The sequence below is a fragment of the Akebia trifoliata genome, chromosome 7, assembly GCF_017979445.1.
Source record: "Akebia trifoliata isolate Shusen 1 chromosome 7, ASM1797944v1, whole genome shotgun sequence".
Classification (NCBI taxonomy): Eukaryota; Viridiplantae; Streptophyta; class Magnoliopsida; order Ranunculales; family Lardizabalaceae; genus Akebia; species Akebia trifoliata.
Window position 1 is genome coordinate 33,491,345 of NC_141381.1, and position 17,351 is coordinate 33,508,695.

At 34.1% G+C, this 17,351-nt stretch overlaps 1 protein-coding gene across 3 annotated transcripts; it reads left to right on the plus strand.

Moving 5' to 3' along the window:
* Positions 1-1,909: 1,909 nt before the first annotated feature.
* Positions 1,910-16,816, plus strand: LOC147399278 (phenylalanine--tRNA ligase beta subunit, cytoplasmic-like). Of its 3 annotated transcripts, none has more exons than XM_086448769.1 (21): positions 1,910-2,044; positions 2,182-2,264; positions 2,413-2,468; positions 2,571-2,674; positions 2,767-2,896; positions 2,975-3,090; positions 3,350-3,416; positions 4,170-4,211; positions 5,166-5,207; positions 5,370-5,446; positions 5,931-6,057; positions 6,166-6,333; positions 7,788-7,916; positions 7,992-8,138; positions 10,852-10,986; positions 12,938-13,012; positions 14,350-14,457; positions 14,809-14,886; positions 15,008-15,100; positions 16,251-16,342; positions 16,533-16,816. In XM_086448769.1, the coding sequence occupies exons 2-20, from the start codon at positions 2,207-2,209 to the stop codon at positions 16,317-16,319; spliced, it is 1,821 nt and encodes a 606-aa protein (XP_086304895.1). In that variant the 5' UTR covers positions 1,910-2,044; positions 2,182-2,206; the 3' UTR covers positions 16,320-16,342; positions 16,533-16,816. The 3 variants fall into 3 exon arrangements, with proteins under 3 accessions (XP_086304895.1, XP_086304897.1, XP_086304896.1); XM_086448771.1 differs by having other exon boundaries at positions 1,911-2,044; positions 8,028-8,138; XM_086448770.1 differs by having other exon boundaries at positions 1,947-2,044; positions 2,174-2,264.
* The last annotated feature ends 535 nt before the right edge of the window (positions 16,817-17,351 follow it).

The following is a 17,351-nucleotide window of genomic DNA, read 5'->3' on the forward strand; positions in this document are numbered from 1 at the left end:
AGCCAATCTCTGCCAACGACCCTATGGGCTTCTATTCTGTAAGTCCAACCGAAGCAGTTTGGAATGCTGGTCATAAGTAGTTAAGATAGCAATAACATAGTAAAGAAGAGATAATAGAAGAAGGAGAAGATGAAGAAGAAGCTTTGATTGAGAGAGAGAGATCTCAATAGAAAGAGAGAGAGAGAGAGTGTGTGTGATATTCGTTCTATTCCCTGTGATTTCAGTCGATCAAGAAAGAAGAGAGATGGTTTTCAGTCGATCGAGAAACGAAGGGTTGGGTTTTCTGTTGAGACTCGAGAGAAATATTAATAGAAACAGATAATTAGTTAAAAAAGAAAAAGAAAAAATGAGGGAGTTTTTTTTTTTTAATTCTAAAAACTTACATTCTAATTTGGAATTGACGTCAGAACATGTCTTAGCCGTTGTTTTATCAAAATCTAACGAATGATAAACATGGGTTTCTCATTTGGTTTCAAAGATGTCCCTCGAACCGTCCCCATATATATATATATATATATATATATAGAGAGAGAGAGAGAGAGAGAGAGAGAGAGAGAGAGAGAGAGATTTTATGGAAGTCCAATTTCAATTTATTAGTCCTTTAAAATCTGAAAAATTGGTAATTTACGATCATCAAAATTCAATTTTTTATATTAAACAAATAAATGTTTGGAGCAAATGTTTTGGGAGATATTAATTCAATATTTGTAAAAGACTTGACTTTGATTTAATATTGGAGAGGAGAATGACTCATCTAGTGACTCCAAATCAATATATGTTTTGTATGCTTGTACTAGATTTGCCTCTCGACATTCGTGTTTTCCTATAGATTAATGAAAACTAACTCCAATGCCCTCGTCACCATAATACTCATCATTATGATAATCATCGTCATCGTCTCATTACTTTCATCATTGTTACCATTACTACCTTCATCATCAACATCTCATCATTTTCACCATTTCCAAAAGGTTGCAAATGATTAGTTTTGAGAAGAAAAAGAAAAGGTTTTGAAGTATTTCAAACCCTTTTATTTTTCCTTCAAAATTTAAGTGAATAATGAGGTCAAAGGGCATATCAAGAAAGTGAAAACAAAGGGATATCTGAAAAATTCACAAAAATCTAGAATTAACACGTCATCTGAGGACAACACGTTGAAGATGTTGGATTGAAGACATGGTTGAATAGGTGACATAGTGGAAATGTGTAAATCAATAGATTCAAAAGAAATTAATAGATTATGTTAAATGAAACACACAAAATCAATTTGAATTTGTAAAGTAAATTGATAAATAAGCAATAACTTGAAGAAGATAAAATAAATAACTAGAATATAACTAAGAGATAAAAGATAATTGAATTGATTGAATTTTGTTTCTATATATACATAATTTCATCCTCACCAAAAATCAGCTCATTCCAAAACTTCTAACCCATGTTTTGAAAAATATTTTGCTAAAATGTTTGCTAAAATGTTTGTTGCTGAACATTTCCCCTATAACAAATTACTAATTTTCTAATCTTATTAGAATTCAATTTAGATACCTAAAAGCATTTGTAATTATAATATAGAAACTAAAATTAGACTTCAGAAGTTTCATCCAACGTACCCCAATTACTGATTCAAAAATTCTAAATTTCGATTCTGAAATCCAAAATCGAAAACGAAACAAATAGAAATACGGTTTTTGAAGTCCGAATTTTAAAGATGGATCACCTCCATTCAAATTTTAGAAATGTTATCAAACACACGCTTAGGTAAGATACTTTCTTAATTATTTGGTCATGTAATTTCTATGAATAAGAATTATTTTTCATTTATTTATTTTCAAATTTCAAATAATTATTATTAATTAAAGCTTATTCCTATTAAGAAATTATTTTAGACTATGATATTACCACACCATTACATTATGATTTCACACCCTATAAAATAATATATTGTGACTAACTTCGATTCCCCAATTTAGCTACCTGGCCCCTAAACCCATCGCATCCTCTCCTTGAGTTGGTGCTCAGATTTCCGGCAATCTACGACCTCAAGGTATGCCATATTCCCAACGATAACTCTACATCATCCAAGCTGCCCATGGAACTAAGATCTCCTCAAGATTACGTTTTTCATTGATATATATATTTTTTATTTTTATTTATTTATAATAACTCTACATAGCGTTGTAGACTTGTTGCTCCTATACACAACACAATGCCTAAAATTTCAGTTGGAAGGGACCGTCTCTTCAAAGCACTTGGAAGAACTTACAGTATGTACACAATCAAAAAAAAAAAAAAAAAAAAAAAAAAAAATATATATATATATATATATATATATATATATATATATATATATTATTTTTCAATTTTCGATAGTTTGATTTCTTGAGTTGTTTCCATATTCACTAAAAATCTCAGCACAAGACGAGTTTGATGAGTTATGTTTGGAATTCGGTATTGAGCTCGACGACGTTGTAAGTCAATTTTAATTAAATTTTTTTTTAAAATTCTAATATATATAATTTTAGTTCAATTGTGGGAACAAAGTTAAAATCTAATTGTCACATTTCCCTCAGACAACTGAAAAAGCAATTATCAGAAAAGAGAAGCACTTGGAAGAAGAAGAAGAGTTAACAGAAGATGAAGAAGTTATCTACAAAATCGAGGTTCCAGCAAACAGGTATCTTTTTAGTTGTAAATGAGCGTGTTTATATTTAATTTTCAGTTTAGTTTCACAATTTAGATGATTAAGATGGTTTTCTGGGGGAACAGGTATGATTTGCTTTGTCTTGAAGGGCTAGTGCAAGCCCTCCGCATTTTTATGGGTCTCGACGAGATACCCACATATACAGTGGCCAACATCCCTAGGGAATCCATGCTTAAAATGCATGTAAAACCAGAGGTAGTACTGATTTACTGATCGAATTAAGTGTTTTACGGGTTATTTTAGATGCAATTTAAATATGCGGCTTCTATGCAGACTTCTTTGATTCGGCCTTTTATCGTTTGTGCTGTTTTAAGAGGCATAAGTTTTGACGAAGAGAGATATAAGAGTTTCATTGATCTTCAAGATAAGCTTCATCAGAACATATGCAGGTAAATCTTCTTATGCTGGTTTTGTATCCTCTATGTCGGTGATTGTATTTACTAGCATGTGTGCATGTGCATTTTCCCTTTTTGATGGATTCATTGCATGTTCTTGTAGTTGCTTTGCTCGGGTTGCCCATGTTACCTGTGTTGCTTGTTGTCTTTTAGTTGAATATCTACATCATTTGTTTGGTTAGCACGGGAGGTTTTGCAAAATGTATCATATAATCTTTCTGAGTGAAATGTTAACTTCCAAATTTTGTTTCAGGCGGAGAACCCTTGTTGCTATTGGGACGCACGATTTGGATACAATACAAGGTCCTTTCACATACGAGGTAGACCATAATTCCATAGTTATTCATGGCATATTGCTAATCTTTTTTTTTTTCGATAGGAAGATTTTCATAGCATTTTTGTTTGATCAAGAGGAATTTTCCATTGGTTCCTTGGACTTATCATATATTCATTTATCTGTATTGTTGAACTTTTCTTCCTTGAAAGAAATCGATACTAGTTGACTCTAGATGACTTTACTTGGTGTATGTTTGACTTCCATGGGGTTTGTCGTTTAACTAGTCAAGTAATTCACTAAGTTTCTGCTGGGATGTACCAAAATTTGGCTAATGAAATCATTTTAAAAAGAACTCATTCAACACAAGAAGTTGCTGTGGTATTTGGATGGTATTCTGTTGATTCAAGAAATAACACACGGTCTTGATTGTGTAAACACACCCAATAAGTAAATAAAATAAAATAAAAATTGCTAGACCAACTTTAAATATGTGGATTGCACCTGGCAACCCTTTGGATTCCTGTTGGAATCAAGGAAAGCCGTAGAGCTGGCCAAACAGCCCCCGCTTAAATGGACCTTCTTTTTCATAGTGGTTGACCTGCCCGCTTGCCTCTTTTATTTAGATGTCCAAGGTCAGCGGGTAACGTTTCCTATATTCTTACAAAGCACAATCCTGACTAGATTAAGGATTGAAAGATATCACTATAATGTTAGCACAACGCAGACTGGTTTAAGGATTGAAAGAAATCTTTCTTTTTCTTGCATTATTACTAATGCTGTATTTGTTTATTTACAGGCTTTGCAACCTACGGAGATAAATTTTGTGCCACTGAAACAGGTAAGCATTTAAATTTGGGTTTCTAGCACACCAAAAATCTCTGTGAACTGAAGCTGAATTGTTACAATGACCGTGTCTTTTCCTAATGAAGATTATTCAAGCTTTGAAGTTTTTATTTATTTTTTATTTCATGAATACTTGATCCTTGTCTATTATAGCATTCTGTTTCTCTTTGTCAATATTTTCGTTCTCAACATGGTCAGCCTTGGTCGGTAAAATTCTAACTTCGGATCAGTCTTAGGTCCAAGTTTTTGTTACCTTTATAAGAATGGAGTTGAGATGGTGGACCACATCCTTATTCATTATGATATGGCTCAGGAGGTCTGGTGGAATTTTCTCTCTCTGTTTGGACTGGTTGGTTGCTTTCTTTTGTCTGTTAAGGAGCTCTTTTTCTCATGGCTACAATGTGTGTGAGTGTGAGTGTGAGTGTGTGTGTGTGTGTGTGTGTGTGTGGGGGGGAAGGGGGGTGGGTTGCTTGGTAGGAGAGGACCAGTTGGTTTTATGACAATAAAAAGTACATTGTTCAAGATTGGGGTTCTTGTTCTTTTGGTGTAAGGTGTTTAAGGAGTTTAGTGGTGTGTTTTTTTTGTTGCCGATTTTGTCGGGAGACTGGAATGGATTTGTAATAATTCTTTTCTGTAGTGCTTCTTGTCGAGTTTGTATGCTTTGTTTTCATTGGGTTGGTCTTCTTGAATCTTGACTGCCCTTCGTTTTTCTAATAAGATATATTTTTTTCATTTATCTAAAAATAAAAATAAAAAGAAATATTGGTTCTATATGAATTGACTACATCATTTCTGACATGTACAGTTTCCCTCCTACTATGTCAGGATGCCATTGTGGTTATGATCTTTGTTATATCTTCTTCAACTCCTTGCATTATTTAATAAGTGATTTCTCCGTGTAATTTGCTAATGCTGAATGTGGCTCCTTGTAACTTCGATCTTGTTGTAGGTGAAAAGTTTCAGAGCTGATGAACTCATGAAATTTTACGAAGTGAGTCTTGATGAAATATCTCTTGAATTTGATGACAATTTGCACATGATAATACCGCCTTTTTGGTTTAAGGGGATATTATATTGTTTTAGTACTTTTAACTTGTGGAAGTCATTTTCTTCATTGTTACTGATATATGGTTTACCATCAACCTTTTCGCAGTCGGATTTGAAACTTAAGAAGTTCTTGCACATAATTGAGAATTCACCAGTGTTCCCGGTCATATATGATTGCAACAGGTACAATTTCCTTTTGGTATGAAATCCTACCGTAGTGTTAAATTTCTTACTCATTAATCTACTTCTGCTATTAGTTTCATCTTCGTTTTTTATTGACGATTTCTCTCATTACTTGAGATGTTGAGTTCACTTTTTTTTTTGGCTTTCTTATTTTAGTGCACTTGTTAGGCACCATTGATGTTTGCAGTCGATTTGCTCTTAATAGAGCGAGGTATCATGGGCCATAAAATGGCATGTGGTATACTTGTCAGCCCACGATCCCATAGAATATTTTGTGTTACATTTCATTTTTTCTGTTTTATGTGTAATCAAGTGGAACTCTTTGGAGTTTGGACCCGTTTAGTGGAGTCTGAATTTACTGTTAACAAAAAAAATAAAATAATGTGTATATATTTTAACATGAAAATTGGTTAGCGAAATGAAGAAATTCTTTTGACATCTTGAAGTTTTTATTTGCTTGAATTAATTGAAAATATTTATGCAGAACTGTTTTGTCTTTGCCCCCAATTATCAATGGAGCACATTCAGCAATCAGTTTACAGACAAAGAATGTTTTCATTGAATGCACAGCAACTGATTTGACGAAAGCAAAAATTGTTTTGAACACAATGGTGGGCAGTAAGAAAATTCTGCTGCATTTATTTGCTTGTCAACTTTGTACTATGCCTGGCCGTTGTCTCAGGCAGCCCTAGTAAATAATGACGCCTGTCTTCTCTTAGGTAACCATGTATTCAATGTACTGTAAAAGAAAATTTGAGGTAGAACCAGTCGAAGTGGTTTTCCCCGATGGCAAGTCATGTGTTTATCCTGATCTATCGGACTCCAAAATGGAGGTTCCTTTATCTAAAATCACTGGTAGAATCGGTATCTCTCTAGAGGCAAGCCAGGTATTGCAACTTCTGCTACTATCTTTTACATGTTACTTATTTCTGTTATAAAAGTGTCGTGAAGTGTGCCAATTGTTCAGTGTTGTACTTTGCTCATTGTTTATTTGAATTATCAAAAGTCAACTATTCAAGCATCTCATGCATCTGGTTGTTTGCTTTGTTTGATTTCCCTACGATTGGCACTATAAATGATACTTTCATGACTGCCATTGTAATCATCATCTATGAAAGATTTTTTTTTTTAATTTTTTAATATCTGGGATAAGAAAGCCAGTTAGTGGTTAGTAATTTGTGGATGAAGGATGATTTGAACCCAGGTCACAGTATCAACACACACTGACTTTACCGACTTGGCAAATCATCTATGGAAGAGTTAATGGTGAGATGGTTGACTAGAGCTCTTGAAAGTAGATGTTCTATCTGCTTCTTTTTGTGCTTCACTGATATGAGTGTTTAGAGAGAACCTGTCACATCTACCAAGTCTAAGGAAGTGATTCAGATTTGTTAGAAATCAAGTTCAAGATCTCCAAATGGACCTTGGTTCTTACAAACTTCAAATAAGTTAGAATATCATACTTTGAGCATGGTTGGGTTAAAATTCCTAAGACTTTTCTAGAAGCGACAAAGTTTGTTGCACTGGTTGGAAGAAGGCTACTGTGTGGGGATCAAGCTTAAACTTGATGTCATTTTCTTAGGAACCCTCAAATGGCCTTTTACTTAGTGATACCTATAGAAATGGTAGAGGTATGATTCTGATGGCTGTGTGGAGGTGCTGTCCATAAGCAAAGTTAATATTGGAGACAAGACAGAATCAAAGTGGTGTGATCCATTAAGTAGAAGGAAATAAGAATTATCTTAGCTAACCAACAAATATTAACCTCATGCAAAGACTTGTAGAGATTTTTGTAGAAGCCGAGGTTTTGAATGCCTCTGTTACACTTAAGTGTTGCTTATTATTTGAGGGATGAATGGAAAGTGGCAGTATGGAACCATGTTTTTGATAAAATTTTAATTTGGTTTTGATTAGTCTGGAAGTTGGGTTTTGATATTATACTTTGGCAATGTGAATTATTGTAGTTTTATTTAGTAGATTTTCCCCGATTTTCTCTTTTAGTGAACTTCTTCTATTTATTTGGTTATCTATTTAAAAATGCATGTTGTTGAGGCTTAAGCCTCGATGCTGTGGCTTAAGCCTCAAAGCTGTGGCTAGTTAAACTCCTTGCCTCGCCTCATGATTATCCGGTAAATTTATTACTTTTTTTGTTCAAGGTTTTCTTGTACTAATAGTTAGGATGCCATGTGGTGGTTTAGAAATTATATCTTATGGATCGTGTTAGTACTTGGAACACTTTTGTCAGTACACATCTATCTTTAGCATGAATTAAGAGTGATGCATCTTGAAGAGTTTAGTGTTACTAGTAATTTATTCAAAATCAATCTTCCCTTTCATTTAGGTAGCTGCTTTGTTGACTAAGATGCAATTGCGTGCTGATCAATCTGTATCAAGCGAAGAAAAGTGCAATATCATTGTATCTGTACCTCCAACCAGAAGTGACATTCTTGAAGCTTGTGACGTGGCTGAGGTATTGATTATATTATATCGAGTGATTGTTCTATTTCAGTTTGAGTATTGTTGACTGTTTGTGTTGTCTTCACATGTATTCGCAATAACGAGGCATATGGTTTCTTTTAAGGATTTTGCCATTGCTTATGGTTTTAATAATATCCCAAGAACAAAGCCAGCAATTTCGACACAAGGAAAGCAGCAACCATTGAGCCAAATTAGCGATCTTATCAGATTGGAGGTACAAAAGCAAGACCTGTATTGATATTGTTCTTAATGTTTCTTTCTTTTACAGTTACAGATTATTTGTAGTTTGTTCTGTTGCAAGATTTTTCTTGTTTCTTAAAACAATATTTTATCAGAAGTTGCTTTCTAGTCTGTGTTCTAAAGGATCTTGACCAAAATCTGGTGGTTTTTTCATGATCCTCAACTTTTGCAAATTCGAACCTAGTTTGTCTCCTAGAGCACAGTATCTCTATCATAATCATCATTTGCAATGAAAATAATTTTAATACCTATAATACTATTCTTATTTTTATGAGTGCTGGTAATATGACGGACTTTTGGTGGACAGACTTGACGCATGCTGGCGTAGAAGCACATAACTTATTAAAAAAATTAAAAAGAGAAAAATAGAGTTTCTCTCTCCTGCCCATAGTGTAAAAAAAGAAACTTTCAGATCTGATCACCTTGTGACATTCAAAATCATGATCCGATGAAATGGGGTTGTAGAGGATAAAATTATATGAAGGTTTTTTTTTTTAAAAAGCAGTTATTTTTCACCATTGAATTTTATTTTAAATGTGGGTGCTCGGTAGCTGTCCACTTTATACACCATGGATCAAGCTCGAAAAACAATTGTTTTTAATTTTGGTTTTTTTTAATATGAATATTTTCATGAAATCTAGATGTCTGTGTTGTTGGATTGTCAATTTGATAATCAATGTGGGCCCAACGATCCTTTTTAAGATTGAAATCTAAAAAAAAAATATGTGAGCAGAGAATGGGCAAGAGAGAGAAACTTTTTTTTATGATAAGTTATGTGTTTTCACTTCAGTGCGCGTCAAGTGCGTCCATCAAAAGTTCATCATATTATCAACACTCTATTTTTATTGTTTTGACTGGTAATGAACAACAACCGAATCCTACTATCATGGTAGCACCTATGTTCACCCTCCTTTGTTCCCCCACTCAGGCTATAAGAAGCTTGCACTGCTTCGCTTGTTGGTGGCATCCTTCTCAATATCTTCATCCTCATTTATAATTGAAGCCGAGGTATCGAAAATGGCCACTTTGGGGGTATTTCTTGAACTGTAAATTTTACTGGAGATTCCTTTCCATGGGTGTCACTACTAAATTTGCATCCACATACTCAGTTTTGATTCTACTTATTCAGTTATCCACATATTTTTTTTAGATTCTGGGAAGATTTATGGTGCGGAAATTCATCTCTGTCTACTCAATTTCCTTCCTTGTACGCTTGCTCTTTGAAAAAAAATAACTCCATAAGGCAATGCCTGACTCGGGACGGGAGCACAGATTCTTGGGATCTGGGATTTAGGAGGAACTTCAATGATTGGGAATTGACGGAGGTTACATCTCTTCTAAATCTCCTTAACTCTATCCAAGTCAGAGAAAACGAGCAGGACAGAAGGGAGTGGATCAAGGCAAAGGATAAGAAGTTCTCTGTTAAGTCCTACTACTATTGCTTGTTACCGAGGGGGGATACTTCGTTTGCTCCATCTGTCGTTTGGTCCAATCTTGTTCCTTCTAAGGTGTCTTTTTTTATTTGGCTTGCTTCTTTGGGTAGAATTCTCACGGTGGATAATCTGATCTATCGAGGGTGGATTACTCCAAACTTTTGCTTTCTTTGTTCTAGGGATGGGGAGTTAGTCAATCTCATTCTGATTCATTGTTCGTTTTCCAGAGTTATATGGATGTTTTTCTTATCTCGGTTCCAGATGGATTGGGTTTTTCCTCTATCTTTCTTTGAGCTTCTGGAGGGGTAGAGATTCAATATATTTTTCTCTAGAAAGAGACTTCTTTGGGCTATCCTTCCGTTTGCTATTACTTGGGGCCTTTGGAGAGAGCGCAACAACAGAGTTTTCCAAGGCAAGGAGAGCTCGTCTCATTCAGTGATCTTAGAGATTTTGGGATTACTCTTTCTTTGGTCCAAGTTGAAGAAAGATTTCGAGGGAGTTAGCTTCGAAGATTTTGTTTTTAATTGGGAAATCATGTGTGGCGCTTAGCCCCCCGTTGTTTTTGTGTTTTTTTGCTTTCTTTTTTCTTCGCTTTGTTGTTTCTCCTTTCTTGTTGTTTGGGGGCTACCTCAGCCTCCTTATCTTCTTCTAATTAATACAAGTTATATTTATAAAAAAAAAAGCCCTAGGACTTCAAAGCAGCTCTCCACAATTCTAGTTTTGTGTTGATTCCCCTTGCAATGACTGAAATCAATATTATTTTATGGTTGAAAACTATATTATTTCATCAAACAATATTTTTTAGCTTTCTATAACATTAGCATTAAAATACTTTTGTGTATTATGTCTTTATAACTTTTCCTATTGAGACATTTCATTATTAATATATTGTTCTGTGTGCTCACCTGAGATGCTAATTGAGAACCCAGATTTTAAACCGTCCCCTGCACAGCAGTGATGTGCCATCAATGGAATCTTACTGTGGATGTTTGGACTACAATATCTCTATACTCTTCCTTCTGTTATATTTAATTAAAACTTCTGAAAGTCGAAGCTGTGTTGATGATGTAAAGCTGCATGAGCTTTTAGTTCTTTATATACAAGTTAATTGATGAATGCTTGCTAGTGAATAATCACATTTTCCATTTTCAGTATCTTTTATTTCTCTGTTCGCACTTGTTCCTATTTTTGTCTATGTTTTCTACACCCTTTTGTGGAATTATATTCCATTTAATTTATAAATTCTTTTTATAGATTGCAATGGCTGGTTTTACTGAAGTGTTGACATGGATACTGTGTTCATATAAAGAAAATTTCTCCATGTTGAACCGGAAGGATGATAAATCAACTGCTGTGATCATTGCAAATCCTCGTTCCTCCGATTTTGAGGTCTGTTTCCTTTTCGCTGATTATATGAAATTTAGTGTCAAAATTTAACCTTAATCTTCATTTCATTATGACAATGTGATTTTTATTAGTTCATGTTCTAAGCGATGGTTTTTAGTTCCATAATTTAAGCTTCTTCGTTATTTTTTTCTTTCAATCCTGTAATGTGTTTGGGAACTCTAGCTGCATGTTGACACCCTCTTTCTACACTTCTTTACAAGCATATTTCGTTTATCAAATGATTTTGAAATAAGAAAGAAGCAAACATTTTTTTTATCTAGGATTTTTGAGGAAGCTTAGGAGAAGTTTGTGAGTGGTAATACCACAAATGAGGGATCCAAGCCACACCTCACCTATATACCTATAAAAAAGGAATTAAAAAAAAATATTTGCTTAGAAATAAATTTGTACTGTTTTGGAATTTTCAAAACCGTATAAATTTCTTTTTTAGGAAAAAATTCAAAGCAAAACCATTCCAAGCTTCCATATAGGGCTTAATGTCAGGTTTTCTTTATAGCTTACTATCCCCTCATCAGTGCTACTACTTTGACCAATGATCATAGTTTTATTTTCTGTGATTGATACTTGGAATGCCAACGAGAACATGACCTTTGATTTTTATGGTTCGAAGTGAGAAAAAAAATCAGTAGCTAGAATACCAGAACCTTTTCACTGTACCATATGCTTTTTTCCCAGTATGGGAACTGTGTTTTTTGAAATATTATATTAAAGTTAAGCGTCCCTGGTAAAATGGTTGATGCAACTAATGATGCCCTTATTTAGTTGGTTACCATCATGAATTTTTCTTTTCATGAGTTTGAAGGAAACTTTTATCAGGCAAACAAAAGTTGTAAATATGTAATAATTGATGATCACAACTTGGAAAACTTGTACTTGTACTGGAGGTCTCAGTTCAACTTTCGGACTTTTTGATGATTGATTTGTAATTCATTTGGCACTTCTGCTGGGTTTCTATTTTGTCACAGCCAAGGGTGACAATTTCTATTTCAAGGTGTATCACAATCAACTTGGAAATGGAAGAAATATTTTGATCAATATGGAAAAAATTTAATTTATGTGAACATATTATAAATGTTTCAGAAGTATTCATGGTATATTTTAGTAATGAGAATCATTTTAGGTGAAATCAAATCAATTTGGTTCTATATAAGTGGGTTTGGTATATCTTTGTAAACTTTTGTTAAAAATTTTCATTTGATCATAACATATTTTGACGAAGTAATGCAAATTTTATATTTCTGTTCTGTAAATTTTGAGTGAGATGTATTGCTAATCAAAGTTTCAACTGAAATTAGTGGTGAATAAAATTCATCATGAGAAAGAAAGTGGGTCAATTCCAGGCAAAGCTAAAATATTTCAACCAAAATTTTGAGAAATCGTGAAGTTTTCAATTATGCTCACAATGAACTTCAGTGCACTGCCTTTTGCATGCAAGAGTTACTACTAAACTTGGGGGTTTTAGCTTTAATGGAGCTCTCATTGACGATTGATAAATCAATCATTTTTCCTCTTCTGTTTGGCTACCATTTGATCACATTGAGCTTTAGTCCTGCCAACTGTGTTTTGATGAAGAAACCAATTGCTGAGCAGTTCACATATCTCCGTAATGTGTCTACCTTGAACTATTTAAAGTTTTGTTTTATGATGACCCACACATGACACACCACCAATATCGTATATGTATATATATATTTGCATTGATGGCATAAGCTTGCTTGGAGTTAGTCATGATCTCAACAATGCATTATCTTGATGGTTCACGTGTAAAAGTATGCCAACCATGTAATAGAACTTCAACCAACCTGTTATTTGTGTGATTTTCCTGGTAAATGGTTATGTTTGCAGTCCTTGTAATGAGAATCTTTCATTTTCTAATTCTTTTCTGTGTATTGTGAGTATTGAAGCTTAGTAACCAAGTCCTCAATCTTGGCAGGCTACTAGAACAACTCTCATGCCGGGTATATTGAGAACTGTTCGAGAAAACAATTACCATCCAAAGCCCATAAAGGTATTCTGTGTTTTTTTATGTAAGATTTTATCGTGCTGCCTTTTCTTATTTTTAAGCTTCAGTTCTTTGAGAAAACATCGTTCAAGTAATTTTTTTTGTTCATTTGCCACACATGATGTTGAATAATTTAAGTTCAAACTCTCATGGTTTGTTGGCCTAAATTCATCGGGGACTTCTATTCTATGACACTCCTCGGGTATTGTGCAATGTTTGACTAAACTGATAAGTTATACTCTTGTTAGTTGTTATTATGGTTTTCAATCTCTTTGTTTAGGTTATATCTTCAGTTCATGAGCAGTTTTTTTTTTTTTTTTAATATCTCCATATGAAACCAAATAATCAAGGATTGTACACATTTTGTTTCACGGTGGGATAAGAGTGAATATAATCTGAACAACAAGATTATTTTCTAGAATTTTGAAGGATCTATTACACAGTTATGCCATGTGGTTTTAGTTTCTTTGATAAAAATGTTGCACTTCTTGTACTTATGTCATGCTCCTCCATTTAACTAACACATGCACATGGCCTACTTGTTTGTGTCTAGCTAAATAAAGTCTGCAGATGTTGTTCCCGGTGATGACTTTGGGGGGGTTTGTTAAAGTTCTTTTTCAACATGTTTTGGGAAGAGAATCATACTCTAAATAGGCATCACAATTCAGACCGCGGCCTATAGGTTCAGTTGGATAATGAAAATGAGTGTGCCATCTTGCTTGTTATTGTGGTCAATCCTACTCAGTTAACAGTTTGTATTCGATGCAAATGAATGGGATATTTATATAATATTCAACAATTGAAGCAATAATTGTGATGTTAAAAAAGAAAAGAAACATATCTTCGAATTTTTCTCCAGCCTAGAAACCATTTCTATGTATGGCTATCTTTCTAATCCATATCTTATCTTTCTTATCCCTAATCCCGTGCTGTAGATGTATCATTTTTTTTTTTGTTACATGGTTAATGTTTGTGGTAATAGCATTTCTCTGAATAATTTAACTTCAGAAGTTTTTTTTTTTTTTTTTTCATGAAGTTCACTTTATTTATTCGTTTGGCGGTGTAAGGAGCTGTAGTGTTGAGAGATATGGGACCTGTGGCAGGAGAAACTGGCTCTATAATGTGAAATAAGTCAATGTTGTTTCTTAGTCATACTGTCAATAGCTCTTTTAAATTTTTTTTTTTTTATGCTTGTTTAGCTGGAAAAAATCTTTCTTATGTTTTCTGTATTTGTTCATTATTTGATTCCATTGTCCTTTCTCCCCTTGTACTTGCTTGTGTGAAATTTTGTATTAAATGAAAGGGGCAAGTCTGACTCTTGCACATTCAATTTTTTGTTGTAGATATTTGAACTAGGTGATGTAGTGCTACTGGATGAGACGACAGATGTTGGTGCAAAAAATAGGCGCCATCTTGCAGCACTGTATTCTGGTGAAGAGTCAGGGTTTGAGGTACAACTTTCTAGAAAGTTTTAATCTACTCCCTGCAAAAGTTGGGAGGATGTTTTTGAGAAAGATTAGTTTTGTCCGCTTTTCGTCGTCGTCATTATTTTGTTGGTTTATCTTGTTACTGTATCATGCTTCGAGCAGTAACAGAGAACTGAATTGTTCCATTCATCTAGCAACAATGAGACACTTGTTAATGCTGTCTTGGAAGGGTATCATTGCATTTATAAATGCCTTTAACTTTTCTTTTCATGTTACCTCTGTTTCTCTCATGGTGGCATGTCTGCATTCTGATGTAGTTGGATTTTAGTATAAAAGTTCACAGACCGTTCTTAACCTTCAAAGTTTAATTTCCAGGTAATTCATGGTTTGGTTCTTAGAATCATGGAAATTGTTGGCATTGACGATACAGGTTATTACATAATGGCTTCCAATGTAAGGATTTGTTTGTAACTTAGCTTACTTATTTGTTTCACATTTCGTGGCCTATTCTCTTTTTTTTATTATTTAAACTTATTATTACACTGTACTTATTATCTTAGTTTATTTCTTGAAGGAGCCTGAGGAGACTGAATTTCTTCGGGGTAGACAAGCAAGCATCTTTGTTAAAGGGAAGCATGCCGGAACCTTTGGCATTGTTCATCCAGAGGTAATTCAATTATCATCAGTAAAACGTCGATAATTAGAGAATTGAGTATGTATTTTCTTTCTGCTTGCATCATTGCTCTTACTAATTAATTTACTTATTGATAGAGTCCTGAGGCTATCCTTTGTTCACCATTAATGAGATCTTGTTTACTTAATTCGAGTGTGTTCACATCCATTCCCACTATCTCAATTCACATTTCTTCTCTCTCTCTCTCTCTCTCTCTTTTAGAACCTTTCAACTTTCAGAGTCCTAATTGGTTCTATATACTTATACTTTCATTTCTAATTTTATTGTTCTTAATTTTTTTCCATTCACCCATCTCGGCATCTTGATCTCTGATGTGCTTAAGCTATGATGTTGTTTGTTGATTGCCCAACAGTCACCACAATAAAACATAAGAGATGTTATTGCGTCTTATAATGTTTCCTTTCAGTTTGATTGGGAGCAAGCCGGAAGTACACTTCCAATTTAACCATTTCAGCTCTAATTATGTGGACCACATTCGCCAGGAGTACACTACTTGGATTATTAGTTGAAATTCTGGTAAAAATACATTAGATTCATATAGCAATTTAATCATCATCAAGAAAACTTGTTTGTAATTTTTGTTGGGGTCTGTTGCCCACCATTGACAATTGCTGGTTACCTGCAAAACAAATTATAAAACTCATAACGTCTTTTTCCTAATAAAATTGTTGTATTTTACTTTCTGAATCTCCTTTCTATCATATAACAAAACTATCACGGACTATGTCCCACATTGAAATCTAATTTTGGTAAGAGTTTCTGTAACGAAATAATCTTTTATCCGTTTGATGTTGTTCTTTATGGGTTTGAACAGCTTCCACTATTAGTAACAAGAGATATTTCTGGGCTAAAATTTCAGTCAATATGATGTGATATGCATGTTTGCTATGTTTATCTATTGCAATTTCTTCGATGTTTTACTTTCTGGTAATGTTGCTTCTTGCATTCTTCCTCTTTACATCATGTCTGAAATGGTACTTCATGTTTCTTTAATTGGATGACTTTTACTACTGCCTTTTCATGTCTACTACATCTGTAAAATATACCCATTCTTGAGTTCTTTCCTTGGTGATTATGTATAAAAGGGCAATTGTAATCATATTGTTTCCATCCTGGCTTTCAGGTCTTGAGTAACTTCGACATTTCTTACACATGCTCTTATGTGGAACTTGACGTGGAATTCTTCTTATAGAGTTGAATCTATGGCGGAAAAATGTATCTTTCCCTTTTTCTTTTTTTCTTCTCTGTTTTTTATTTCCTTCTAAAGAAATTAAGTTATAATTTCCTCATCTGGATCAGTCTTTTAGTGGATGTTGCCAAGGAACATTATGTTTTCTTGTTATTTAATATTATCATGAAAGGGATGCACTACACGCATGATTGACAAAATTGTTTGGCATTGCAGCTGGCTTGCCTTTGTGATATGGGAGTCTTAAAGTTACATTTTGATTTGGGTTTTAAATCAACCAAAAGGCATAGTAGGAAAAACAGTTTGAGTTTGGAGGAGAGCAAGGAAATACTTGCATTGGAAACCAGGGCAAAGCCTTCTTCTGATTTTGTTTTCAATATTAATCTTACCTTATTTTTTTCACAACTACATTAGATGGTTTTGTTGATGCTATGTATCACATTAATATAATGATAGAAACACCAGGCCTTGGTTTATTAAAAAAAATCAATATTTCCCCATTCTTACGTTGTGGTTGAGCAAATCTCCTCTGTTCCTTTCCTTTCCCTGTTCAAATTCATTATCTTAATCGGATCATACACAAAAAAGCGAGAGATGTGTGGTCTTGTTCGGCCATGGCATTGAGGGTTTGGGCAGGTGGTTTTGTCTTGTTTAGAAGATGAACCTTGCTGAAAGAGATCTGAGAATTCGGAAATTTATTTTGATTTGTACCGAACAAGGAGAGGTGGGTGATGCTTATGGCTGCAACTCAGGCCTGAGATGCTCGGTCTGAGCCAACTTGTAATCTCTGATTCTCAGTCCGAGCCAAAACCCAAGTACCGAGGCCAACCCAAGCCCATGTTCTGTTTATTTTATTTTCTTCTTACCACTGACGTTTGTGAAGAAAATAATGGGGTGAAATAGCAATCGTCTTAGTATCGTATGTGAATTCAGTCGGTCAAATAGATGATGGATTGGGTCCTTAATAAAATCATATATTTTAATCCATGAATCATACATTAATCCAATCAGATAGTTAATCAACAAATCGAATTG

Coding starts and splice junctions, on each gene's coding strand:
- LOC147399278 (XM_086448769.1), top strand. CDS start 2,207: ATGCCTAAAATTTCAGTTGGAAGGGACCGTCTCTTCAAAGCACTTGGA. Junction 2,897..2,974: donor AAATGCATGTAAAACCAGAG/GTAGTACTGATT, acceptor GCTTCTATGCAG/ACTTCTTTGATTCGGCCTTT. Junction 14,458..14,808: donor GTGAAGAGTCAGGGTTTGAG/GTACAACTTTCT, acceptor TTTAATTTCCAG/GTAATTCATGGTTTGGTTCT.